General features: G+C 46.5%; 1 protein-coding gene across 7 annotated transcripts in view; it reads right to left on the bottom strand.

Annotated features, from left to right (window-relative positions):
- pou6f1 (POU class 6 homeobox 1) overlaps window positions 1–27,747 on the bottom strand; it is a 298,595-nt gene that overhangs the window by 69,565 nt on the left and 201,283 nt on the right. For all 7 annotated transcript variants that reach the window (XR_010971226.1, XM_068024505.1, XM_068024506.1 and 4 more), the window contains one exon: window positions 11,893–12,022. Coding sequence is in view for 6 of the 7 variants with exons in the window: in XM_068024505.1 (XP_067880606.1) it covers window positions 11,893–12,022 (130 nt within the window). In the remaining variant the exon portion in view is untranslated. The remainder of the gene's footprint in view (window positions 1–11,892; window positions 12,023–27,747) is intronic.

The raw sequence follows: 27,747 nt of genomic DNA, 5'->3' as shown, positions 1-27,747 counted from the left end.
TCCTTTTCGCTACTCCCACTTGAATGGCTTCCTGTACCACAGTGCCATGGTCAGGTTGCTCATCCACCCTGCAGCCCCCACTCTCATCCAAACAAGCTGAAAGAACCTCAGACCTGTTGGACAATCGCAAAAGCTGACGCTCCTGCACTCCTGCCCTCTGGGTCCCCTTACCTGCCTCAGCTGCAGCCACACTCTCCTGTCCCTGACCCTGACCACTGCTGCAGCTTATCCTGACCAGTATAGCTATGGTAAACATGTTGCAAGTGGAACAATCTTGCATTACTAAGCTTAGTGGCGGATTTCAACTACCCTAATACTAACTGAGATAGAATTAGTGTGAAAGGCACAGAGGGGGCAGAATTCTTAAAATGCTTCAGTACGTAGCAAGCTCAACAAAAGAGAGGGGGTGATTCTGGATTTAATTTTAGGGAATGAAGCTGGGCAGGTGGAAGGGGTATCAGTTGGGAGCACTTTGGTGGAAGTGATTGTAATTCAGTTAGATTTAAGGTAGATATGAAAAAGGACAAAGATAGACCAGGAATAAAAGTTCTCAATTGGGGAAATGCTAATTTCACTAAGCTGAGATGTGATTTAGAAGTGGACTGGAAACAGCAATTTGAAGGTAAATCAGTGCCAGATCAGTGGGAAAAATTCAAGGAAGAGATAGTGAGGGTTCAGAGCAAGTATATTCCCTTAAAGAAAAAGGGTGGGACTAACAAATCCAGAACCCCCTGGATGTTAAGAGGCTTAAAGGAGAGGATAAAGAAAAAGGGAAGCTCAGGACAGATACCGAAGGCTCAATACTGCAGAAAACCTAGAGTATAAAAAGTGTAAGAGTGAATTATAAAGGAAATTAGAAAAGCAAAAAGAGGGCATGAAACAATATTGGCAAGTAAAATCAAGGAAAAACCCAAAGATTTATTATAAATACATAAAGAACATGAGGATAACTAAAGAAAGAGTAGGGCCTAATAGGGACCATAAGAGTAACTTGTGTGTGGAGGCGGAGGATGTTGGTATTGTTCTTAATGAATACTTTGTGTCTGTTTTCACAAAAGAGAGGGACAATACAGACATTGCAATCAGGGAGGAAGAGTGAAATATTAGATGAAATTAACATAGTGAGAGAGGAAGTATTAAGGGGTTTAACATCTTTGAAAGTGGATAAATCCTCAGGCCCAGACGAAATGTATCCTAGGCTGTTAAGGGAAGAAAGAGAAGAAATAGCTGAGGCTCTGAGCATCATTTTCCAATCCTCTCTATCTACAGGTGTGGTGCCAGAGAACTGGAGGACAGTTAATGTTGTACCATTGTTTAAAAAGGGAGAAAGGCATAGATCGAGTAATTACAGGCCAGTCAGCCTAACCTCGGTGGTGGGAAAATTATTGGAAAAAATTCTGAGGTACAGAATAAATCTTCATTTGGAAAAACACAGATTAATCAAAGACAGTCAGCACGGATTTGTTGAAGGAAGATCGTGTCTGACTAACATGATCGAATATTTTGAGGAGGTAACAACGAGTGTCGATGAGGGTAGTGCCTTTGATATACTCTATATGGATTTTAGCCAGCGGCGCTTGAGATGGCTTGGCCATGTGAGCCGCATGGAAGATGGCAAGATCCCCAAAGACACATTGTACAGCGAGCTCGCCACTGGTATCAGACCCACCGGCCGTCCATGTCTCCGCTTTAAAGACGTCCGAAAATGCGACATGAAGTCCTGTGACATTGATCACAAGTCGTGGGAGTCAGTTGCCAGCGATCGCCAGAGCTGGCGGGCAGCCATAAAGGCGGGGCTAAAGTGTGGCGAGTCGAAGAGACTTAGCAGTTGGCAGGAAAAAAGACAGAGGCGCAAGGAGAGAGCCAACTGTGTAACAGCCCCGACAAACAAATTTTTCTGCAGCACCTGTGGAAGAGCCTGTCACTCTAGAATTGGCCTTTATAGCCACTCCAGGCGCTGCTTCACAAACCACTGACCACCTCCAGGCGCTTATCCATTGTCTCTCGAGGTAAGGAGGCCAAAGAGAAGAGAAGGAGAAATTTTAGCAAAGCTTTGATAAGATCTCCCATGGCAGACTGGTCATGAAAGCAAAAGCCCATGGGATCCAAGACAAAGTGGCAAGTTGGATCCAAAATTGGCTCAGAGGCTGGAAGCAAAAGGTAATGGTCGATGGGTGTTTTTGTGACTGGAAGGCTGTTTCCAGTGGGATTCTGCAGGGCTCAGTATTAGCTCCCTTGCTTTGTGTGGTATATATCAATGATCTGGACTTGAATGTAGGGGGTATGATTAAGAAGTTTGCCGATGATACAAAAATCAGCTGTGTGGTTGATGATAAAGAAGAAAGCTGTAGACTGCAGGAAGATGTCAATGAACTAGTCAGGTGGGTGGAACAGTGGCAAATGGAGTTCAACCCAGAGAAGTGTGAGGCAATGCATTTGGGGAAGGCTAACAAGACAAGGGAATACACAATAAATGGTAGGATACTGAGAAGTGTAGAGGAACAGAGGGACCTTGTAGTGCATGTTCACAGATCCCTGAAGGTGGCTGGACAGGTAGATAATGTGGTCAAGAAGGCATATGGGATACTTGCCTTTATTAGCTGAGGCATAGAATATAAGAGTTAGGAGGTTATACTGGAACTGTATAAAACACTAGTTAGGACACAGCTGGAGTACTGTGTACAGTTCTGGTCACCGCACTATGGGAATGTGATTGCACTAGAGAGGGTACAGAGGAGATTTATGAGGATGCTGCTGGACTGGAGAATTTGAGTTATGAGGAAAGTTTGGATAGGCTCGGATTGTTTTCTTTGGAACAGAGGAGGCTGAGGGAAGACCTACTTGAAGTGCCTAAAATTATGAGGGGTCTAGACAGAGTGGATAGGAAGGCCCAATTCCCCTGGTTGAGGAGTCCATAATCAGGGGGCATGGAAATAGGAGGTTTAGAGGGGATTCGAGGGGAAATTCTTTTACCCAGAAGTTGGTGGGGATCTGGAACTCACTGACTGAAAGGGCGGTAGAGGCAGAAAGCCTGATCACATTTAAAAAGTACTTGTATATGCACATGAAGTGCTGTAACCTGCAAGGCTACGGACCAAGAGCTGCAAAGTGGGATTAGGCTGGATTGCTACTTGTCAGCTGGCACGGACACGATGGGCCAAAAGGCCTCCTTCCGTGCTGTTAATTTCTATGCTTCTGTGATTCTTCCCCCGGTGCCTGTGTACACACTGATACCTGTGACAAGGGAGTGAATGATGTTGCTGTGGAGCCAGGGGAGGAGAGGAGACTGGTTCTCTCGCCCCTTCCACATCAGCATCCTCACAGAGGTGTGCAGGGATGAGAAGGCATGAGCTGCTTTTCACCACTTCTCCCTGGAGCTGTTCCTCTTTCTTGTGCTCCACCTCTTACAGGCTTTACTGGACCTGTGGGAAAAGACATATGATCAGAATCGTTGAGCATATGCTTCAGGGTGCATCCTCCTTTTCAGAGGGGGAGAGGCTGGCTTTGTGTTTTTTAGTTTTTTTAGTTTAGTTATACAGCACTGAAACAGGCCCTTCGGCCCACCGAGTCTGTGCCGACCATCAACCACCCATTTATACTAACCCTACACTAATCCCATATTCCTACCACATCCCCACCTGTCCCTATATTTCCCTGCCACCTACCTATACTAGGGGCAATTTATAATGGCCAATTTACCTACCAACCTGCAAGTCTTTTGGCTGTGGGAGGAAACCGGAGCACCCGGAGAAAGCCCATGCAGACACAGGGAGAACTTGCAAACTCCACACAGGCAGTACCCAGAATTGAACCTGGGTCGCTGGAGCTGTGAGGCTGCTGTGCTAACCACTGCGCCACCCTAATGCGGTACCTAATGCTGCCGTGGTGTGAGTCCAGGGGTGTAGGAACTCATCTCGCTGAGGCTCAATGACGCCAACCTCAGCTCATATCATAGGAAATGCCTACCTGGAAGCACAGGAGCTGGAGGGTCTTCTCGTCATGAGGGTCAAGTTCTCAGGCTCCCCCCAACCCTCATCTCCTGTGCATTGTGCGCCAACTTGCCCTGAAAAGATTGTTATGACCGAGGCAGGAAGAGTACACTGTTTATTCTAGTTCCACTTCTCCACAGGTCACAACATATATTTATATTTTTTCCCCACTTACCGATAAGGTCAATCATAGACTCTATTTTTATCCCAGAATAAAACACACCAACCAGGTTTCTTTAATAAACAACAAAATTATTAGTTTATTATAAAACAAGTCTTAACCAGAAATAAAGTAAAGCATAAACACACAGATTGAAATATTAAAGTTCCCTTTTTACCTTAGCCACACACACACACACACACCGGTTAACTGGAAAAATAAAGGGATTTTTGTTTTTAGAGCTCTATTACAGACAAAAAAAACCACTTGGGCTGAATACTTGCTCATTCTTGAAGGAACAGTATATGATATATATTGTGTTCCAAAACTGGCATACAGTCTATCCTCCAAGTACTCATAGACAGGTCACTGGGATCTTTTAGAACAGTTCATCTCGGGCAGCGTTGAGAATTAATTTAGCAGGCTTTCCTTCAAAGACAGGTGACAAGATGAGTTGACACAGTGGATTTCTCAGGGTCCTTTACAGAAGTGCTGGAAAGCTGAGCTGGGTTGTGGTCTTCTCTCCTTCCTTGGGAATTCTCCTCTCTTCTTGGAAGTTCTCTGCCTTTTTATACAGTTCAACCCCAACTCAAAACAATTCAAAAGCGAAACCGACAACAGTCTTGACGTGTCATGTCTTTGTAAACAACTTCTCCAGGTGTCCAAAGTTCTCTGTTGCTTATTGAGCTGGAAGTCAGGTGGTTTCCTGGAAAGGCTAGTTTTCCTCACAAGATTTCTCAGTGACCCTTTTAAAAAACATTTCCAGGGACTGTTTTTCAAAGTCAAGTGGCCTTTACATGACCCCCTTTGAAAACCCCAAAGTTTAACATTTCTTCAATCTTTCAGAAATGATTGCTCAAAAAAATATATTTAATAAATCACAGAGGCACTTTCGTAACAAGATAAAAAGAGAATGTAAGTCAGGCTTCGTTTGCTGACTTGGTGTGGGAGAAGTGCAGGTGTTATGGGGCCATCATCTTTGAAGTTTGTGCTAGTGAGTTGCTGTGTTAGTAGACAGCTTTGCAAGAGTACACACTACAGAATCTGCTGATGTAGCCTTGAGCTGGGTTTTCTCATCGCAGCTTACTGCTGCCTGACTGACTTTCGGGTTCCACAGTCCCACTTTTAAAAACCTCATTCTATCCGACCAACAGAGTAAATGTGTTTGTCAACAGCAAGGCACCAAGTGTCTTCCTGAGTAAACACATAGAAAACACACAATGGTTTGTGCTGCCAAATGGCCCATCCCACATTTTAAAGACCTGTCATCTGCCTCTGCAGGTACAACTCAGAGGGAGGCTGCCCTGAAAGGCTAACACTTTTTAGGCAGCTGTTAAGCAGAGAACACGTTAAAATTACTTATGTCCAAGTCTGTCCTCTGGAGGAACAGCATGGTGAGTTTCTTATCTTGCCAACAAATCTTTTTACAACAGTGGTGTGTGGCGGGGAGTTGGTGAGGGGGAGGGGGGGTCAAAAAATTTGCACTGAAAGCCAGTGCCACCTCCTTCCAGGCACCCTGTCTGACTTTATGAGGTAGCTTGGCTTTCCTGCTGTCAAACATTATGTCCCTCCTCAGCTCAGTCTCCTCTGAGAGGACCTGCAGGCCTCCCTCCCTCTTCCTAGCTGCTCTCTCCGCTTCCTAGCTGCCCTCTCCTCAGTGAGCATCTCTGTGAAAGTGGAGATGCTGTTGAGACACTGGAAACAACTTATAATGTAATTTTTATCAAAAATGATCAAAGGGAGAAAATCATACTCCATTTACTTGCAACTTCAAAGGCTCACTCTGAGGAATGACGTCGGTTCTGACCCTTTTATAGTGCTGCCCATGTTTTGTGTGGCCCTATAATACCTATGTCACTTCCAAACTGTCTATATGTTCCAGTGTATGCTCAGGAGATTCTCAGGAAATTTTGCTGTAAATTGCAGCTGGCAAGATTTGTGTGGAGACTGGTATAAAGTTTGGAGTAAGAAAAGATTTCTTTTTGTGCATACATTCTTGGGGAATGTATAATATATAATATATAGATGGCCAATCAAAATGAATAAGAGTATTTGTTAAACAGTGAGATACACAGAATGATGTTACAATTTTCAGAGAACACAGCACTGAAACCAGATGAAGCTCTCAACCTTGATGTGTTAAGAAGATGGAATTTGGTTCTGTGCTTATGGTAGAAGAGCAGTTTTCTGTAGAGAACAGCACATTAACTGAGGTTGCAAGCTTGGTAGTCTTAATCTTTTCCTAGCAGTGATGTTCAAGATAGAAAAATTCCCAATAAAACTGGGCAGTTCAGAAGTATGGTCAGACTTTACAAGTCTGGAGGGTTATTAGTACATCAGTTTCATCTTAGAGCTACAGTAATGCAATTAATTCACCACACTCGGTATGGTGTCACTTTGCCCAATGCCCACACACACGTTCACAATTAAGGCTGCAAAGAGAACTCCACCATGAGGACTCTTCATTAATGAATTAGTTGTCTAGTTTATAAAGAGGAAGCTTAAACCAATTCCCCTTTGTGAAGGAAGAATAGATGCAAACTGGGGACAATATTGGATACCAGTTCAGAGCAAACTTAAACTGAAGATATATTAGCAGTGCCATTCAACTCAGTTGTAATTCACGGAAGAATAATAAATACATTCGTAGAAAAAGAAAAATCATGAAAAAATCAAAAAAGAATTTGGTGTATTCACTCTCCATAACGTTAAGATGGTGGCCCTGAAAATATATTGTGCTTAATGTAGCATAACATTCCTATCGTTCGAGAACAGCATATTCTCCAACTCACTGCGATCAACTGCACAGGATATCTGCTAATAATTTCAAATACTTTGCTGAGTATTTATTTCGACTAATATAGCTCCCTCCCCCACCACCCCCGCCCCCAACCCATTGCAATCTGACAGGACCTCAAACCCTGAGGCAAACCTCCGCACCTCAAAATGTTAAAAGCTACGTTCCTCGCAGTTGTGGGAGGGTTGTCAACCTTCCAGAGCTGTCCTGGAGTCTACAGCAATTAAAGAATTAAACCAGGAGAAAAATCATAAGGTCATTCAAATGTTTTTTCTAAATTTCTTTGAACATTTTTCTTTATTAGTTATATTGGAGATGGGAAAAACAATTATTTGACCAGACAGGGTGGTTGGAGGCAGGAGGACTTGTGATGAAACCTCCAAGAATATGTTCAACCAGAGTTGGCAACCCCATGTTGTGGCTGCAAGTTCTTCAGTGCTTTCATTGGGGAGGTAGTAAACAAGATCGCTGTATCTCTGAGGGAAGTGGAAGAACAGTGCCACCTAACTTGGAGATGCAATTAGGAGGTCTCTGGGGTAAGCAAGCAACAGCACAAGCTACTCTGAACACCAAGTTTGAAGGACTTAATCAAAGTAAGTAAAATGTGTAAGCAAGCCTAACCATGCCAGAAAAGTGACAGATAGGCATCACAGAATGATGTAATTAGGTGTTACTACTTAGAGATAACAGAATGGCAGTAGAAATGAGAATGGAACTTGTGAAAATAAACTGGAAACATTTACTGACAAAGAACTAGAACAGCAGTGAGAAACATTTAAAATGGGGATCATTAGAGTCCAGGAGCAATATCTCCCACTAAAAAGCAACAAACCAGCTGGGAATGACACACCAAGAATGAATAAAGAAATAAGGGTAAAATTGAAACAAAAGAAAAAGGCATACACTGAGTACACAAAGGAAAGGATAACAAAGGGGAATGCAAAAAGGTTAGGAAAGAAGTCAAAAATCAATTCTGAAAGCAAAGAGAAACTGCAAAATTAAATTATCAAGAATATGAAAAGAAACAGTAAAGTGTTCTACAGGCACATAAATAACAAATGAAAAATCAGGATAGGGATAGGGCCACTCAGGTATACACACGATAAACTAACAGGTAATGGCAGCAAAATGGCAGAAATATTAAATAATAACTTGACCTTGGTATTTATCAGGGAAACTAACATGATGCACATGACATCAGAAGAAGTGGGAGAGATAATTAATAAACTAATCAAACTTGGTGAGGATAAAACCCCTGGTTGGCTGGATTACATCTGTACATCAAAAAAACAAAAGTTAGAGCAGAGGCAATATCAAACATATACAACAATTCATTAGAAGAGGCAATACTGCCAGAGGACTGGCAGACAACTAATGTGATTCCTATATTTAACAAGGGAGATAGAACAAGTCCAGAGGCTGAATTTTTGGGGCCCCCTGAAGTCAGGAACGGAGGCGTGGGGGGGGGGTGGGTGGGGGGAGGGCGAAAATGCCAAAGCTGGCTGCCGTCTCAATTTCAAGACGCTGTTCTGGTGCTGGCAATAATCACCAGGGCAGGGGGAGGGCAGGACAGGAATCCCACTCTCCTCCCAATTCAGGCCAATTAACCATGGTTAAAAGCTCGTTACAAGCTTGTCAAGGCTTTAGGTTTAAATTTTTAAAGGGGCAGACAGGTTACCCACACCATCAGAAACAGATCAGCTGAGGGGAGGTGGGTACACAGTGGGGAGCCAGTCAAGGCTGCCCCAGGGCATCATCCCGGCCCCATAAGGTCAGCAGTGCAAAGGCGGATTGGACACTTGGCGCTGCACAGGTGGCAAGGAGAGTGGGCACTCAGTGCCTGGGCTTTGAATGGGGTTGGTACCCCCGGCATAGCAGTAGCAGAAGAGCAGGGGGCAAGGCTGCCGAAAGCAACTGGGTGGCCACCTTCCCAGAAGGAAGGCTCCAGCTGGCAATGAGGGCACAACTGTCAGATTCTGGGCCCAGTGACAATGAGGGGCAATACCCACTGCAAGAAGGGAAGAACCCCAGGCTACAGGTGAACACAAGAGAGGAAAGAGGGGCAGGAAGGCAATGGAGGCAAAACCCTCAACACAGGATATAGTGCTGAAGACAGAGCTACTTGGAGATGACCGTGAACCAGTGCCACGGGAGGCTGTGACCCTCCAGGCAGATGGTCATAGAGATCTGTGCCCTCATCACAGAAGACCTCACACCATGCAACGCTGGTCGCCATGCCCTGCCAGTAGCCATCAAAGTCATTGTGGCCTAGAACTTCACTTCTGGCACCTTCCAAGGATCAGCTGCGGACCTTAGTGGCATCTCGCAATTGGCTGCACACCACTGCATCTCACAGGTCACTGATGTCTTCTTTGCCAGAGCTGAACAGTTCATTCAATTTCAGACAGATGAGGCCTCATAGGGACAGAGAGCATTGGGTTTCGCCACCATTGCTGGATTCCCCCAGGTGCAGGGCATCATCAATTTCACCCATGTGGCCATCAAGGCACCCAGTGAGATTCATCAACAGCTTCCACTCCCTCAACGTCCAACTGGTCTGCAACTCCACGTGCGTGCTCGCTTTCCTGGCTGCTGCCAAGACTCATCCATCCTGCCTCAGATCTTCACTCCAAACCCCAAAGTGCATGGATGGATCCTAGGGGACAAGGGATATCCCTTGAAGAGATGACTACTGACCCCTCTACAGGAACCACAGAGACACAAAGGTGAAACAACCAATGCCACCTGCTCAGCAAGACAACAATCGAACAGGCCATCAGGTTTCTGAAGATGCGATTCCAGTGCCTGGACCAGTCAGGTGGTGCTCTCCAATACCCTCCTGCAAGGGTCTCGGTCATTGTGGTGGTCTGCTGCGCTCTCCATAACATGGCCTCCAGAGAGGTGTGGACTTTGAGGACGGTGAGGCCCTGGAAGGAGACAGCTCGTCTTGGGAAGAGCAGGGGCAGGAGGTGAGAGAGGAGGAAAAGGAGGTGGAGGGAGGTGACGCTGAACAGAGAGGGGCCCCTGCTGCATGAGGTGGCCTCCTCCTGCCACCCTCTGCGAAGTGGACCTTCTTCCTCTCCCTCACAGCCTCCAGCATTAGATCCAGGTCGGCATTGATAAAGCAAAGGGGCTGCCTTGCCCCTTGAGCCAGCCCTCTGGCTCCTCTCTGACATCTTGCTTTCCTCTGGTGCAGTAGTAGACTTTGGCACAATCAGCAAATTTCTCCCTTAGGACAACCAGCAGCCTCAGTGATGGCTACCATGGGGAGTCTAAATGAGTCCCACACTTCATCTGACCCATCTCCATACCAATTAAGGGCTTCCCCACATGAAAATCTTAACTTTAATCAGTTTCCCACTGGAGGCGGGTTTCTGACCTGCAAACAAACCCGGCAATCTACAGACTAGCTAGCTTAACGTCAGTGGTAGGGAAGATAATGGAATCCTTACTCAAAGATGGAATAGAAAGATATCTAGAAGCTGTAAATATAATGAAGAGTAGTCAGCACGAACTGTAAAAAGGAAATTCATGCTTGACCAACCTTATTGAATTCCGTGAAGAAGTAACAGAAAGAGTAGATAAGGGTAATACAATAGTGTTCTATTTTTAAAAAGCCTTTAATAAGGCACCGGGTAGTAGACTCATGACTAAGGTCAGAATGTGGAGTCAGGACAAGTAGCCGAATGGATAGCAAGCTGACTTCAAAACAGAAAACAGAGAGTAGGGGTTAAAGGCAGCTACTCAGATTGGCAAAAAATGGGAAGTGGTGTTCTACAGGGATCAGTGCTGGAACCACTGTTGTTCACCATTTACATAAATGATTTGGACTCAGGAATCGGAAGTACAATTTCAAAATTTGCAGATGCCACCAAATTGGAGGACTACGACAAAATACAGGAAGACATTAATAAATTTGCAGAATGGGCGTGCAATTGTCAAATGAATTTCAATATAGGTAAGTGCGAGGTAGCACATTTTGGTAGGAAGAATAAGGAAGTCACATACTCCTTGGAAAATAAGTGTCTAAATGGGGTAGAGGAACAGAGGCATCGGGGAGGGGGGAGGGGAAACAGATACACAGATCACTAAAAGTAGCAACACAAATTAATAAGGCCACAAAAACAGCAAACAAAGCACTGGGGTTTATTTTTAGAGCTATAGAATTGAAAAGTGTAGAAGTTATGTTAAACTTGTATAGAATCTGGCTTAGACCATACTTGGGGTACTGTGAACAGTTCTGGTCTCCAATTTATAAAAAAGGACATAAAGACACCGACGAAGGTGCAGAAATGATTTCCTAGCATGATATCAAAACTGAGAGGTTATATCTATCGGAAAAGACTGAACAAGCTGGGGCTCTTTTCTCTAGAAAAGGGAAGACTGCGGGTGACCTGATAGAGGTCTTTAAAATTATGAAAGGATTTGGTAGGATAAGCATAGAGAAAATGCTTCCACTTGTGGGTGAGACCAGAACTCGGGACCTTAAACATAATTTTGTCACTAATAAATCCCATAAGGAATTCAGGAGAAACTCCTTTACCCAGAGAGCGGACAGAATGTGCAACTCACTACTACAAGGCGTAGTTGAGGTAAATAGCATAGATGCATTGAAGGGGAAGCTGCATAAACACATGAGGGAAAAAGGACAAGGGATATGTCAATGGGGTGAGATGAAGAGGGATTGAAGAGGAGGCTCCTGTGGAGCATAAACACTAGCACGGATCTGTGGGTTGAGTGGCCTATTTCAGTGCTATAAATACTTTGTAATACTATGTAACACCTGCATGCATACACAAGACTTATCAATTGTACTGTTTATAGGTATATGGATGGTTAATACAGAGATTCAGTAACAACGAGTGAAACACAGTAATTCATCAATTAAGCAACTGTGTACATTTACTACCAGATAATATTTTTCATGGTTTTTGTCCAATACGTACTGCTGACTAGTTGCCCAACACTGGCAGTGGAGGGAGTGTTGCTTGGTGTAATGGGTTCAGTTGGTGCAGTGGCTGTGGTTGGTGTCACACTGGGTTGCGTAACAGCAGCCATTGTCTGGAAAGTTTGTACCTTAGAGAAAAGGAGAGGAAATAAAGTTCAGGAATGCTGAATGTGATTTCCATTTAGAACATATTGGTCCAGCACCAGAGACACACTGCTGAAACACCCATGGGTTGTCTTGAAGAAAATTGGATTTGAACTCTCAGTGCCACCAGATCTTTTAAAACATAACCAAGAACATTTGAGGTTTCAACATGAGCTGAGTTGTGTTAAACATTGCAGAGGTCTTTCAAGTATGTGGTTTTTAATCAAGATTTCTATGTCTATGTTACGTTGCATAAGGACTAAGAGAGTGCAAGAAAATTGCCATTGATGCCTCTTATCCAACCAGGCTGCCAAACCGATCAATAAGTTGATGAAATAGCAGATTTTGTTTCAACATATTTTCCTGTGCCCAACTTTGTAACACTCAGCTCCTGACAGCAGACGGCACTCTATACGATACCATCTGATCATCAATGTGAGGGAATATTGGGTAGCTTACATACAACTAGTTGCGGGAGTCAGTTAGCTCAGTTGGCTAGATGGCTAGTGTGTGATGTAAAAAGACACCAACAGTGTGGGTTCAATCTCTGTACCGGCTGTGGTAGTTCACGGAGGCCTGCCTCCTTGCCTTGCCCCATGCTTGTGTGGTGGTGACCCTGAAGCTATACATCACCAACTGTCTCTCTCTAATGAGAGAGATGCCTATGGTCCTTTGGGACTGTGGCTACAACAACAATATACAACTATCCTTTCTACAGGCAAACTTTTTGCAACTAATACAAAGTGCCAAAAGGTTCATGAATGTGCATTCAGTGGTCCTCTACATAACCACCATGCATGCAAATCACTTTCAACTAAGTACAGATACAATTTTAAGGCTGCACAAAAAATGACTCAGTGATCCACATTATCCACTCTGGCCCTCACTCTTCAACTGCTCACGGAATAACTACATAGCCAAGACAAACCTCATCATGTAACCATCCGAATATTTGAAATCTTGGGTTTTATAGAAAATAGTTATCAGGCATATCTAAGTTGTGTTCCTGTGTCAATGACATAGCACAGCTCCTTTAAATTCCCACTCCAGCCTTCACAACTTGTTTTGGAAACTACTTTTGTCTCTGAGGAGAAGTAAGGGCATCTTTTAGTATGCATATTGATGCTGAGCTAGAACACTGTGGACCAGTTCAAGGCAAAGGATCATCTGTTCAATTGACACTTGACAATGGGAAAGTGCCTGGTACCATTCGGTCCCTCGAGCCTGCTCCACCATTCAATATTCATGGCTGATCTTCTACCTCAACTCCACTTCCCCATCCGCTCCCCATATCCCCTGACTGCCTGAGAGATCTGGGGCCTGATTTTCAAAAAGCCACATTGTCAGGGCCCAGTACGGGCACGATTTCAAAATCACGTTCCCGGAGATCGTCTCAGAATGGTGACACCACCGGGATAGTTTGTAATTTTGAAAGGGCCAGTGAGGTGGCAGGGAATGGGAAACCTGCTTGCCACCAATTAACAGTCCCTTAAGCTCCTTATGGAGCTTGTTAAGGGGCCTGCCTGGTGCAGAATGAAATTTTTAATCTTTATTTCAGTGAACCTGAACAGTCTGGTGCACGTTAGTACACAGCTGTTGGGTTTGCCATGGGGCCAAATATTACTCTTAGTCTTGAGATTGTTTTCTAATGTGCCTCCTTGTGCCAGTGTGAGCCCTGGACCTTCATTTCTCCTTCTGGACCCCTGCCATCTCCGGGGAAGCTGCTGGCCCGATTAGCAGCTGCCTGCTCTCAACCCCCAACATGGCTGCTGTCTGCCTTTGCTGCTGGCACCAGGCAGGCAGCTCCTGCCTCCTGTAGGCACTCGGCACCACTAATTGGGTGCCAAGCTCGCCTCTGGCCCAATCAGGGCATTTACATTTAAAAATGGCGTTGTGAGAGCCATGCAGCTGAGGCATTGGTCGGAATTTTACGTCAGGGCAAAGGCCCCGCCCACCGCCAAGTTCACCTCCTGCCCAATTAAGGCATTTACATTTAAAAATGGCATCACGAGAGTGATGCAGCTGAAACGCTGGGTCGGGACCCAGAATTCATCCGGGCATCAGGTTCCCAACCCCGATTTGAAAATCCAGCCCCAAAAATCTATCGATCTTAGCCTTGAATATACTCAATGATGGAGCATCCACAACACTCTGGGGTGGACAATTCCAAAGATTCCAATCCTCAGAGTGAAGTAATTTCTCCTCATCTCAGTCCCAAATGATCGCCCCCTTATCCTGAGACTGTGCCCCTTGTTCTAAATTCGCCAGCCAGGGGAAACAACCTCTCAGTGTCTACCCTGTCAAGATCCTTCAGAATCATGTATGTTTTGACGAGATCACTTCTCATTCTTCTAAACTCCAGAGAATATAGGCCCAATTTACTCAGCTTCTCATCATAGGAACCAATGTAGTGAATATTCACTGTACTGCCCCCAATGCAAGTATATCTTTCCTTAAATATGGAGACCAAAACTGCACACAGTATTCCAGGTGTGGTCTCACCAAAGCCTTGTACAATTGTAGCAAGACTTCCTTATTCCTGTACTCCAATCCCCTTGCAATAAAGACCAACATGCCATTTGACTTCCTAATTGCTTGTTGTACCTGCATGCTAACTTTGTGTTCCTTGTACAAGTACACCCAAGTCCCTCTAAACATCAACGTTTAAAAGTTTCATACCTTTTAAAAAATTCTCTTCTTTTCTATTCTTATTACCAAAATGAATAACCTCACACTTCCCCACATTATACTCCATCTGCCACCTTGTTGCCCACTCACTTAACCTGTCTATATCTCTTTGCAGCCTCTTTGTGTGCTCCCCATAGCTTACATTCCCACCTAGATTTGTATCGTGAGCAAACTTAGATACATTACTCTCAGTCTCTTTGTCTCAGTCATTAATATAGATTGTAAATAGCTGAGGCCCCAGCATCAATCCTTGCGGCACTCCACTAGTCACAGCCTGCCAACTTGAAACTGCCCTGTCTATCGCTACTCTTTGCTTCCTGTCCGTTAACCATCCTTTATGCATGCTAAGATATCACCCCAACTCCATGAGCTCATATCTTGAGCCCATTAACCTTTTGTGTGGCACCTTACTAAATGCCTTTTGGAAATCCAGGTATACTATATCTTTATCTACCCTACTAGTTACATCCTCAAAAAACTCCAATAAATTTGTCAAACACAATTTCCCTTTCATGGAACCATGTTGACTTTGTCTGATTATACTATGATTTTCTAAGTGCATTATTATGACTTCCTTAACAATAGATTCCAGCATTTTCCTTACAACTGATGTCAGGCTAATTGACCTGTCGTTCCCTGTTTTCTCTCTCCTTCCTTTCTCGAACAGCCGAGTTACATTTGCTAACTTCCAATCCGCTGGGACCATTCCAGAATCTGGAGAATTTTGGAAAATTATAACCAGCACATCCACTATCTCTGTAGTTACCTCTTTTAGAACCCTAGGATGTAGGCCATCAGGTTCTGGGGATTTGACAGCTTTTAGTCCCTTAAGTTTCTCCAATACTTTTCTCAGCTGATATTAATTACCTTAATTTCCTCACTGTTATTAGCCCCTTGGTTACCCTTTATTTCTGATATGTAATCTGTGTCTTCTACTGTAAAGGCAGAAACAAAATATTTGCTCAATCTCTCTGTCATTTCCCTTGATAATTTCTCCCATCTCTGCCTCTAAGGGACCAATGGTTACTTCAGCTACTCTCCTTTTTACATACTTGTAAAAGCTCTTGCAATCTGTTTTTATATGCCTATAAAATTTTAGTTTTGTTTTGGTTCCGGTGCAGAGGGTGAAGCGGGTAATTTCCTCAGTGCGGGGAGGGGGAGAGTGGGGTCAAACTAATATCATTGGTCTAGGGGGTTGTGGGAAGGGTTAAAGATTAAAGTTTGTGAACTTTGGTGGAGGGGGGAGGTCAGGTGCACAAGGTAAGTATTTTGGGGGGGAGGGGGAGGGCAAGGAATGAATTATTTAGTCATTGGGGGGAGGGGAAAGGGGCTTGAAACTTTTATTAATTTTTTCAATTTATCATGCCGATAACTTTAAAAATGTAAATTAAATGTAAAGGGCTTGAAGCCCTTTAAAAATGGCGTCGGCACCTGCGCAGTAACACCGGACGCCATTGCTGGGGACGGACCGCCCCCCGCCCCCCCACATCATCAGGGGGGAGCAGTCCACCACAGGCATATAAATGAGTGCGCCGTATCCGTGGAGTAAAGCCCATGCATGCAGGCTGCCATTGTGTACATAAAATCCAGGCCAATGTGTGACACACCAAATATGTATGTCATAGTCTGAGGGCTGAATTTTTGGGCACCCCGAAATCAGGAACAGAGGTGGGCGGGCCCCAAAATTACTGGCACCATGTGGCATTTCAGTTTCAAGATGCCATTCCCGGCGCCGGCAATGCTCATCAGGGCGGGACAGGAATCCCACTCTCCTCCCAACTCGTTAAGATCTTGTTAAAGTTGAAGGTGGGATTTTTAAAGGGGTGCACGGGTTACACATGCCTTCAGAAACAGATCAGCTGAAGGGAGGCAGGTACAGTGGCGCAGTGGTTAGCACTGCAGCCTCACAGCTCCAGCGACCCGGGTTCAATTCTGGGTACTGCCTGTGTGGAGTTTGCAAGTTCTCCCTGTGTCTGCGTGGGTTTCCTCCGGGTGCTCCGGTTTCCTCCCACATGCCAAAGACTTGCAGGTTGGTAGGTAAATTGGCCATTAGCAATTGCCCCTAGTATAGAGAGGGAAATATAGGGACAGGTGGGGATGTGGTAGGAATATGGAATTAGTGTAGGATTAGTATAAATGGATGGTTGATGAAGGGAACAGACTCGGTGGGCCGAAGGGCCTGTTTCAGTGCTGTATCTCTAAAACTAAAACTAAAAACTAAAGAGTGGGAAGTCAGTTGTGGCTACCCCAGGGCATCACCCAGGTCCCATAAGAGGGTCAGCAGTGCAAAGGGGGACTCAGCACTTGGTAAAGGGGTGCACTTGGTGCTGCACAGGTGGCAAGGAGAGGGGACACTTGGTACCCAGGCACTGAACAGGGTTGGCATCCCCCACCCCCGGGATCAGGGGGCAGAGGAACAGGAGGCAAGGCTGTCAATCACAATTGGGCAGCCACCTGCCCAGAAGGAAGGCTCCAGCTGGTAATGGGGACACAATTGTCAGATTTTGGGCCCAGTGGCGATGAGGGGCTGCACCCTCCGCAGGAAGGATGGAACCCCAGCCGCCAGGCAGGCACAGAAGAGGAAAGAGGGGCAGGAAGGACACGGAGGCTATACCCTTAACTCAGGATCTATCTCTGAAGACGGAGCTACCTGGAGACAGCCAAGACCCAGTGCCGCAGGAGACTGCGACTGTCCAGGCAGATGTTCATAGACATCTGTGACCTCGTCACCGAAGACCTCGTACCTTGAGGCACTGGTTGTCATGTCCTGCCAGTAGCTGTCAAAGTCACTGTGGCCTAGAACTTCTTTGCTTCTGGCTCCTTCCAAGGTTCAGCTGTGGACCTAAGTGGCATTTCGTAAGCAGCTGCACACCACTGCATCTCGCTGGTCACTGATGCCCCCTTTGTTAGGGCTGGACAGTACATTCACTTAACAACAGACACGGTCTCACAGGCACAGAGGGCACTGGGTTTCACCTCCATCGCTGGATTCCCCCAGGTGCAGGGCATCATCAATTTCACCCATGTGGCCATCAAGGCATTGACTGTCCGCCCAGTGAAATTCTTCAATAGGAAGGTCTTCCACTCCCTCAATGTCCAACTGGTCTGCAACCACAATAAGAGCATCCTCTAAATTTGCACTTGCTTTCCTGGCAGCTGCCAAGACTCATCCATCCTCCACCAATCCAGGCTGCCTCAGATCTTCAATCCAGGCTGCCTCAGATCTTCAATCCAACACTTGAAATGCATAGATGGATCCTAGGGGACAGAGGCAATACCACCAATGCCACCTGCTGACTAGGGCAACCACTGAGCAGGCCATCAGCCTTCTTAAGATGCAATTCCAGTGCCCAGACCGGGCGGGTGGCACCCGCCAATACGCTCCTGCAAGGGTCTCGGTCATTGTGGTGGTCTGCAGTGTTACGACCGAGGCGGGAGTAATGCACTGTCAATTCAGTCCCAATACTCCACAGGTCGCAGCATATTATTAAAGTTTTCCCACCTAACTGGAAATCAGCCAAATTAAACACTTCATTAACCCCCAGAATAAAATACACCAAACCAAGTATCTTTAAACAACAACAAATTAACTATTGATTAAAAAACTAAATCTTAACACTGTTAAGATAAATTTATGTCTAAAGACCTTATAACTTCTTATTTAACCCAAGCCTCCCCATGCACGCACATACATTCAAAAACTAACAATGGTTAATCGGTTTTTAAAAATAGTGTTTCTTAGGAATAAAATTAGTAGCTGGGTTCTAAATCCTGGTGAGTTACGTTCCTGGTTGGGGGGGTGTCCCAGATTAGAACAATCAGATCCCACTCGAGTTTTCAGGCGAATTCGACGAAACAGTCTTTCAACAGATAGGCAATCAAAGCACTTTGTTTGCAGCAGGCTTCACACAGTTCTTTTAACAAGGCTTTTTAACAAGGCCACAGGCTGACTTGGATTCTAAAGTTGGTAGTTTTTCAGTAGAAATTTTACTGAGAATTCCAGCAAACACAAAAAAATGACAGAGTCACTCTTGAAGACAAATGTTCCTTTTTTCCAGAGTTTTTTTTTCTTTCCTTAGGCAAAGATAAATGTAGATTTTCCTGCTAATAGAGTGGGATCCTTCCTTTCAGTGAAGCAGGCTTCGCTGGACTCCAGTTCAGAATGGTTGAAGCTCGTCTTTATCCACAGTGAAGTCACAGTACACCATGTGACCTTCTCTTTCTCTTGCTGTGGCCCAGGAAACTGGTGCAGCTGCTGGAACACTGTGCTCAGTCTTAAAGGCACACTGTTTTAAACACAGGAGAAAAAAAGTTCCGTGACAGCTGTGCTCTCCATAACATTACGCAGAGGGTGGTGGGCACCTGGAACGCATTGCCAGCGGAGGTGGTAGATGCGGGCACGATGGAGTCTTTTAAGATGTATCTAGACAGATACATGAATGGGCAGGAAGAAAAGAGATACAGAACCTTAGAAAATAGGCGACATGTTTAGAGAGAGGATCTGGATCGGCGCAGGCTTGGAGGGCCGAAGGGCCTGTTCCTGTGCTGTAATTATCTTTGTTCTTTGTTCTTTGTGGCCCTCCAGAGAGATGTGGGCATGAGGATGGTGAGGCCTTGGGGAGGAGAAGGAGTGAGAGAGGAGGAAGTGGAGGTGGAGGGAGATGATGATGAACAGAGAGGCACCCTAGCTGTACAATGAGGTGGCTGGGCATGGCTCAGGCCGCAAAGGGCTTGTGTGGATGCCATTAATATCAGGGAGTTCCTGATTCAGGAACGTTTCAGTTGAGCCCCTCTGGCCCAGGCATGGCATGGAAGGGAGTCTGAGATACCTGCGCCAACACGTACATGGAAGATACAGCCTGGAACATCTAATCACTTACCGCCAATGAAGGAAGCACATGTGCCGAGAGGCTTTGCCCTCACCATGGAGTATCCCATGATCTCTTTCACCACCTCATACCAGTTTTCCTGTCAGCACAGCAAAAAAAGGAGTCCCAGATATGTGCCTTAACATGTCATTATTTATAAAGTGCACAGAGAGGAAGGAAATCAGTTCACAGACAGGAAAATACCCAGTGAGCCACTTAGTGTTCCTCTTTGCTCAGCCACTCCTACGCTATGCTCCCCTTGTGGCCTCAGAGGAAGTGGAGGCAGCCTGCTCACTCATTTCAGCTTGCAACTGAGATGCACGTGGCAGTCGTCCTTGTCATGGAGGTGCCGGAGGCTGCTATACCCGCATCATTGCAGGGGCAGCCTCCATCACTTGGCCCTGATGCACAGATGGTCCCTCAGTCAGAGGGGCAAAGGGGGCCAAGGAGGTAGAGGATGATGAGGGTGACCTGTGGGGGGTGGCACCCTCATCCTCCTCCATGACATCCTCAGCCCTTGCTGGGCGTGCTGGATGCCTGGTGGAGGACACTAGCTGGGGCGCAGCTGGCATCCTATCCAAAGATCTCTGCGCCACAAGCACCATTGACCAGTCCATGCTAACCAGCGTCTCATGGTCCCGTGGACTTCAGTGCGCAGTTCCGGCATCCAGAGTGATGCTGCATATGGCTCTCCAAGAGGTTGGCCACTCTCTCTATGGAGGAGGTCAGGTGCTCATAGCCCCGAGCCATTGCGGCACACATGAGCTGGATGGACTCCTCCATCCTCTGCCCATGACCCTGCACAGCCTCAGGGAACTCTGACATGTGGGAGCACATGCTGCTGCTGTTCCAGGTAGAGCCTCCTTTCCAGTGATTCCTGAGGCCCTGCACCTGTGCCCAGCTGAGCAGGGCAATGTCTGTCCTCCCCCCTCCGAGAGGGGCTGCTCATCGCTCCCTCTACCATTGGCCCTCCTGCTGCCTACTGGTGCTGTGATCATCACCCAGTGTCAACCTATCTAAACGTGTGTGAGGACCCAACGAGGTGTAAGTATCTGCACTAGTGGAGTCTGTGCTTCTTCTTCGTGCTGTTCTGGGCCCACGTAGGGACAGGGTTGTTTTTTATTCATTCATGGGATGTGGGCATCGCTGGCCAGGCCAGCATTTATTGCCCATCCCTAATTGCCCTTGAGAAGGTGTTGGTGAGCTGCCTTCTTGAACCACTGCAGTCCATGTGGGGTAGGTACACCCACAGTGTTGTTAGGAAGGGAGTTCCAGGATTTTAACCCAGCGACAGTGAAGGAACGGAGTTCAAGCGGGCTGCTTTGTCCTGGATGGTGTCGAGCTTCTTGAGTGTTGTTGGAGCTGCACCCATCCAGGCAAGTGGACAGTATTCCATCACACTCCTGACTTGTGCCTTGTAGATGGTGGACAGGCTTTGAGGAGTCAGGAGGTGAGTTACTCACTGCAGGATTCCTCGCCTCTGACCTGCTCTTGTAGCCACGGTATTTGTATGGCTACTCCAGTTCAGTTTCTGGTCAATGGTAGCCCCTAGGATGATGATAGTGGGGGATTCAGCAATGGTAATGCCATTGAATGTCAAGGGGAGATGGTTAGATTCTCTCTTGTTGGAGATGGTCATTGCCTGGCACTTGTGTGGCATGAATGTTACTTGCCACTTATCAGCCGAAGCCTGGATATTGTCCAGGTCTTGCTGCATTTCTACACGGACTGCTTCAGTATCTGAGGAGTCACAAATGGTGCTGAACACATCAACGAACATCCCCACTTCTGACCTTATGATTGAAGGAAGGTCATTGATGAAGCAGCTGAAGATGGTGGGGCCTAGGACACTACCCTGAGGAACTCCTGCAGTGATGTCCTGGAGCTCAGATGATTGACCTCCAACAACCACATCCATCTTCCTTTGCGCTAGGTATGACTCCAACCAGCAGAGAGTTTTCCCCCTGATTCCCATTGACTTCAGTTTTGCTAGGGCTCCTTGATGCCATACTCGGTCAAATGCTGCCTTGATGTCAAGGGCAGTCACTCTCACCTCATCTCTTGAATTCAGCTCTGTTGTCCATTTTTGAACCAAGGCTGTAATGAGGTCAGGAGCTGAGTGGCCCTGACAGAACACAAACTGAGTGTCACTGAGCAGGTTATTGCTAAGCAAGTGCCGCTTGATGGCACTGTTGATGACACCTTCCATCACTTTACTGATGATTGAGAGGAGGCTAATGGGGCAGTAAATGGCGAGGTTGGACTTGTCCTGCTTTTTGTGTACTGACATAGGGTGCCCTGGGTTGTACGTCTGCACCTGTGGGAGACACACTAAGAGCTGATGAGAGCTGGCCTACGAGAGTAGAAACTCTGCAGTGCTAAAGCTACCCAAAATTACTCAGTGCGTGACACACTATCAGACGGGGTGAACTGCACTGCACCGCCTTAATGACTACTTTGCCCTCTGCAATCACCAGGTGCACCAGGAGCTCTGGTTTCGCCAGGCCCGACTGCATCCTCTCCCACTATCCTGGCTATCTCCATTGCCGTCTGCTCCATGGGGGTTATTCGATAGAGGAAGGGCTCACCACCTCCTTCTATCTGGGCCCTCTCCCAGACATTGTGTGCATGTTTCTCCTGCAAGGACAAAAGACAGCGTGATAAAGCACTGCTGTCCTCTGTGTCCAATGTCATTTTTTTTTTTAGAGATACAGCACTGAAACAGGCCCTTCGGCCCACCGAGTTTGTGCCGACCATTAACCACCCATTTATACTAATCCTACACTAATCCCATATTCCTACCACATCCTCACCTGTCCCGATATTCCCCTACCACCTACCTATACTAGGGGCAATTTATAATGGCCAATTTACCTATCAACCTGCAAGTCTTTTGGCTGTGGGAGGAAACTGGAGCACCCGGAGAAAACCCACGCAGACACAGGGAGAACTTGCAAACTCCACACAGGCAGTACCCAGAGCAGAACACGGGTCGCTGGAGCTGTGAGGCTGTGGTGCTAACCACTGCACCACTGTGCCGCCCACTGTGCCGTCATCTTCCCCTATCCATTAGGAGCTGCATGTATCAGTGATGACAGGTCCTCAGCAGATCTTTGGCTGTGAGCCATTCTGAGGGGTCAGTAATTGTCCTGGCCACACACCCCTCCCATGTTCAAGAGCAGCATGTGCCCTGACGCTCCACAGGTGGTGTGTCTGTTGGAGGGTGGAAGCCCTGAAACTTGCCTGGAGTGCTCGGGGTCACACTCGCCTTACCAGAACGGATGCGGTTGTTGAACCTTTTTCGGCACTGGATCCAAGTCCTCTTTGTCTCACTCTGCTGCTCACGGTGGCAGCAATCTGGAGCCAGGCCTGCCTGGTCTCAGCTGGTGGCCTCCTCTGGCCACTCTCCGGGAAAAAGACTTCCCTCCACTCCCTCATGGCCTCCAACATTAAGATTCTGGTCCGCATCACTGAAGCGAGAGGCAGCCTTGCCCCAGGGGCTAGTCCTTTTGCTCTCTTGAGTCATCTCACCTCCCCTTCGATTGGAAGGCTTTGGCACGATACACAGTTCTGTTCTTCAGGACAACCAGCAGCCTCAGTGATGGCTGCCATGGGGAGGCTAAATCAGTCCCACACTTCATCTGACCCGTCTCCATTCCTGTCCCCACTGGCTCTAATTGGACAGGAAACACACTTCCATATCAATTAAGGGCTCATCCCCGTGAAAATCTTAATTTTAATCACTTTCCCACCGGAGGCGGGTTTCTGACCTGTTTCCTGCCTCTGAAGCAAAAATTTAGCCCTGAGTGTCACACATAATACAAAAACTTGTTTGGTTTGATGGTAGTGGATGGTGGTGCTGGGCTGAATTTTATCAGCATGCTGCGCTCCGCGGCGGCGCGCTGTGAAGTCGGCGACATGGAAGTGCCCCCGCAGAGCCCTCGTGATATTACGCGTGGGGGCTCATTTAAATGGAGGGGGGCGGAACGGCTGCCTCCGATGATGTTGAGGGGGCGGCCGCCGCGTCCCCAGCAACGGTGTTCGGCGCCACCGCCCAGGCATCATTTCTAAAGGGTTTCAAGCCCTTCAGGTACTATCAAATTTTTAAAGGTGCAGGCTGCTGGAAATTACAAATAAAATGTCAGGAAAACATTCCATCCCCTTTCCAACGCCCCCACTGAGTTATCAATTAATAAAAATAACCCATCTCCCTGAAAAAACAATTTGTAAAATTACGAACTTCCAACCCACCGAACTTCAATATCTTTGATTCTCAACCCCTTCCCACCATCCCCACACCCAATAGGAATAGTTTTGCCCCCTCTCCCCCACCTCCCACCCTGATAATTTTATTCCTCCCCCTCTCCACCAGTGTCTCGCCTTGGACCTCCAATGGAGTTCCGAAGGCGTGTGAGTTGCAGCCGCTTGGCCGTAAAATTGGCGTGGGATGGCCGTCGTCGGCAGGTAAGTTCATCTGCATTTTAATTATCCTCATTTTAATATTTTAATTAAGACCGCGCCGCCAAGCGGCTGGGGGGGTGGGGGCCGCACTGAGGCCTCGCCGCCGCCACTAATATCCGGTGGGGCCTTCTCGATGTCATGGGTTGTGGTGGGCCTCTCCCGCTCGCATTTTATGGGCCTCCCCTCCACGACCCACGCCGTCGAGGGGCTGGTAAAATTCAGCCCAAAGTGTAGGAGAGCAGGAAGGTTGGGGGGAGGGGAGATGGGCACTTGGTTGCAATGCTGAAGAAGTGAATGGCAAGAAGCAGGAAGGCATTAATGATGGGAGCTACAAATGATGTTAGAGTGGAAAAGTGGGCAAGTTGGGTGCTTCGGTTAGAAGGGAGTGGCGAGTGGGAAGGAGGAATAGGAATTCAGGGTGAGTAGCAAAAGATGGTACAACAACATGAGAAAGTTTGGGTGCTCATGGTGACTGCTGAGATGCGTTCAGAGGAAAAGGGTGGGAATGCTGGGTGTATGGGAGGTAGGAGGCGGTACAATACTCTCCACTTGCCTGGATGACTCCAACAACACTCAAGAAGCTCAACACTATCCAGGACAAAGCAGCCCGCTTGATCAACACCCCATCTACCACCTTAAAGATTCACGCTCTTCACCACCGACACACAGTGGCAGCAGTGTGTATCATCTACAAGATGCACTGCAGCAATGCACCAAGGCTCCTCAGACAGTATGTTCCAAACCTGTGACCTCTACCAACTAGAAGGACAAAGGGCAGCAAATGCATGGGAATACCACCACCTGCAAGTTCCCTTCCAAGTCACACACCATCCTGACTTGGAACTATATCACCGTTCCTTCACTGTCACTGGGTCAAAATCCTGGAACTCCCTTCCTAACAGCACTGTGGGTGTAACTACCTCACATGGACTGCAGTGGGTCAAGAAGGCAGCTCACCACCACCTTCTCAAGGGCAATTAGGGATGGGCAATAAATGATGGCCTTCCCAGCGACGCCCACATCCCGTGAAAGAGTAAAAGAAAAGTGAGCTGGAGAGGGTGAGGAGGTACCCATGAATGCTATGTAGAATGAAAAACTGAGGGACAAAGTTATGCATGTTTGGGGTGCTTGGGAGGGGTGGTAGAAGGAAGTGGGAAAAGGCAAGGGACAGGAAGGGATAGGTATTTGGGCAGGACAAGGGATTGGGAGTCTTAAATTCCCCTTCCAGACTAAGATTAGGGGAACACCCTGTTAATTAAAATATTTCCAGCCTAGATAATATGAGTTTACCATCCAAGGCCCCAAATAGCCCTTCAAGGTGAAACAGTGATTTACATGTACTTTCAATTTGGTATACTGTATTCGCTGCTCACAATGTGGTCTCCTCTACACTGGGGAGACCAAACGCAGACTGGGTGACTGGCTTTGCGGAACATCTCCCATCAGTCTGCAAGTGTGACCCTGAGTTTCCAGGGTCCTGTCATTTTAATTCTCCACCTTGCACTCACACTGACCTCTCCGTCCTCGGCTTCCTGCAGTATTCCAGTGAAGCTCAGCACAAGCTTGAGGAACAGCACCTCATCTTTCGATTAAATACTTTATGGCCTTCAGGACTCAGCACCGAGTTCAGCAATTTCAGACCACAATCTCTGCCCCGATAATTTTTCCTTTTCTCGACATCTTTTGTTTCATTACTTGTCCCTTTGCACCACCAACCTTTTTGTCATTTAATCTCTCCTGTCTTCCACCCTATCACAAACCTTCCCTTTTGTTTTTTTCCCATCCTCTCCCACCCCTTTCACTTGCTTAAAACCTATGACATTTCTAACTTTTTCAAGTTCTGATGAAAGGTCACAGACATGAAACGTTAACTCTGTTTCTCTCTCCACAGATGCTGCCAGACCTGCATTTTCTGTTTTTATTTCAGATTTCCAGCATCCACAGTATTTTGCTTTTACATTGGACATGTTCAACCTGCACAATTTTAATGCAGTTAACAGGATCACAGCTCTGGACAAAAATATCAAGTCCATGAGACCAGCAAAAAGGGGATTTACACATGGAGGCAGGGGGCATAGTTGAGGTATTAAATGAATACTTTGCATCTGTCTTTACCAAGGAAGATGCTCGGCAGGTCATGATGAAAGAGGAGGTAAGTCAAACACTTGAAGGATTTAAAATTGATAAGGAGGTGGTATTGGATAGGCTGTCTGTACTTAAAAGCTGATAAGGCACCAGGGCTGGATCAAATGCATCCAAGGATACTGAGGGAAATGAAAGTGGAAATTGCGGAGACACTGGCCATAATTTTTCAGTCTTCCTTAGATTTAGGGGTGGTGCCAGAGGACTGGAGAATTGCAAATGTTACACCCTTGTTCAAAAAAGGGTCTGAACATCAGCCCAGCAATTACAGGCTAGTTAGTTTAACTTTGGTGGTGGGGAAGCTTCTAGAAACGTTAATTCAGGACAAAATTAATAGGCACTTGGGCAAATGCGGGTTAATTAGGGAAAACCAGCATGGATTTGTGAAGGGCAAATCGTGTTTAACTAACTTGCTGAAATTATCTGATGAGGTAACACAGAAGGTTGATCAGGGCAATGCTGTCGATGTGGTGTACATAGACTTTCAAAAAGCATTTAATAAAGTGCCGCAAAACAGACTTGTGAGCAAAGTTATAGCTCGTGGAATAAAAGGGACAGTAGCAACATGGATACAAAATTGGCTGAATGACAGGAAACAGAGTCGTGGTTAATGGATGTTTTTTGGACTGGAGGAACATTTGTAGTGGAGTTCCCCAAAGATTGGTATTGGGACCCTTGCTCTTCCTAATATATATTAATGACCTAGAGCTTGGTGTACAGGACACAATTTCAAAATTAGTGGATTATACAAAACTTGGAAGCATTGTGAACTGTGAAGAGGATAGTGTAGAACTTCAAAAGGACAGAGACAGGTTGGTGGAATGGGCGGACAAGTGGCAGATGAAATTTATTGTAGAGAAATGTGAAGTGATTTAATTTGGTAGGAAAAACATGCAGAGACAATATAAAATAACGGGTACAATTCTAAAGGGGGTGCCGGAGCAGAGGGACTTGGCTTTATATGTGCATAAGTCATTGAAGGTGGCAGGATAGGTTGAGAGAGCCATTAATGGAGAGTACAGTATCCTAGGCTTCATTAATAGGGGCATAGAGTACAAAAAGCAAGGAAGTTATGTTAAACTTGTACAGAACACTGGTTCAGCCTCAACTGGATTATTGTGTCCAGTTCTGGGCACCACCCTTTAGGAAAGATGTGAAGGCATTGGAGAGATGCAGAAAAGATTCATGAGAATGGTTCCAGAGATGAGACACTTCAGTTACTTGGATAGATTGGAGAAGTTGGGACTGTTTTCCTTGAAGTGAAGGTTTTTTTTATTCATTCATGGGATTTGGGCATCGGTGGCTAGGCCAGCATTTATTGTCCATCCCTAATTCCCCTTGAGAAGGTGGTGGTGAGCTGCCTTCTTGAACCGCTGCAGTCCATGTGAGGTAGGTACACCCACAGTGCTGTTAAGAAGGAAGTTCCAGGATTTTGACCCAGTGACAGTGAAGGAACAGCGATATAGTTCCAAGTCAGGATGGTGTGTGACTTGGAAGGGAACTTGCAGGTGGTGGTGTTCCCATGCATTTGCTGCCCTTGTCCTTCTAGT

Source organism: Heterodontus francisci, chromosome X (assembly GCF_036365525.1).
Source record: "Heterodontus francisci isolate sHetFra1 chromosome X, sHetFra1.hap1, whole genome shotgun sequence".
Taxonomy (NCBI): domain Eukaryota; kingdom Metazoa; phylum Chordata; class Chondrichthyes; order Heterodontiformes; family Heterodontidae; genus Heterodontus; species Heterodontus francisci.
This window is presented reverse-complemented; position numbering and strand designations above follow the sequence as displayed.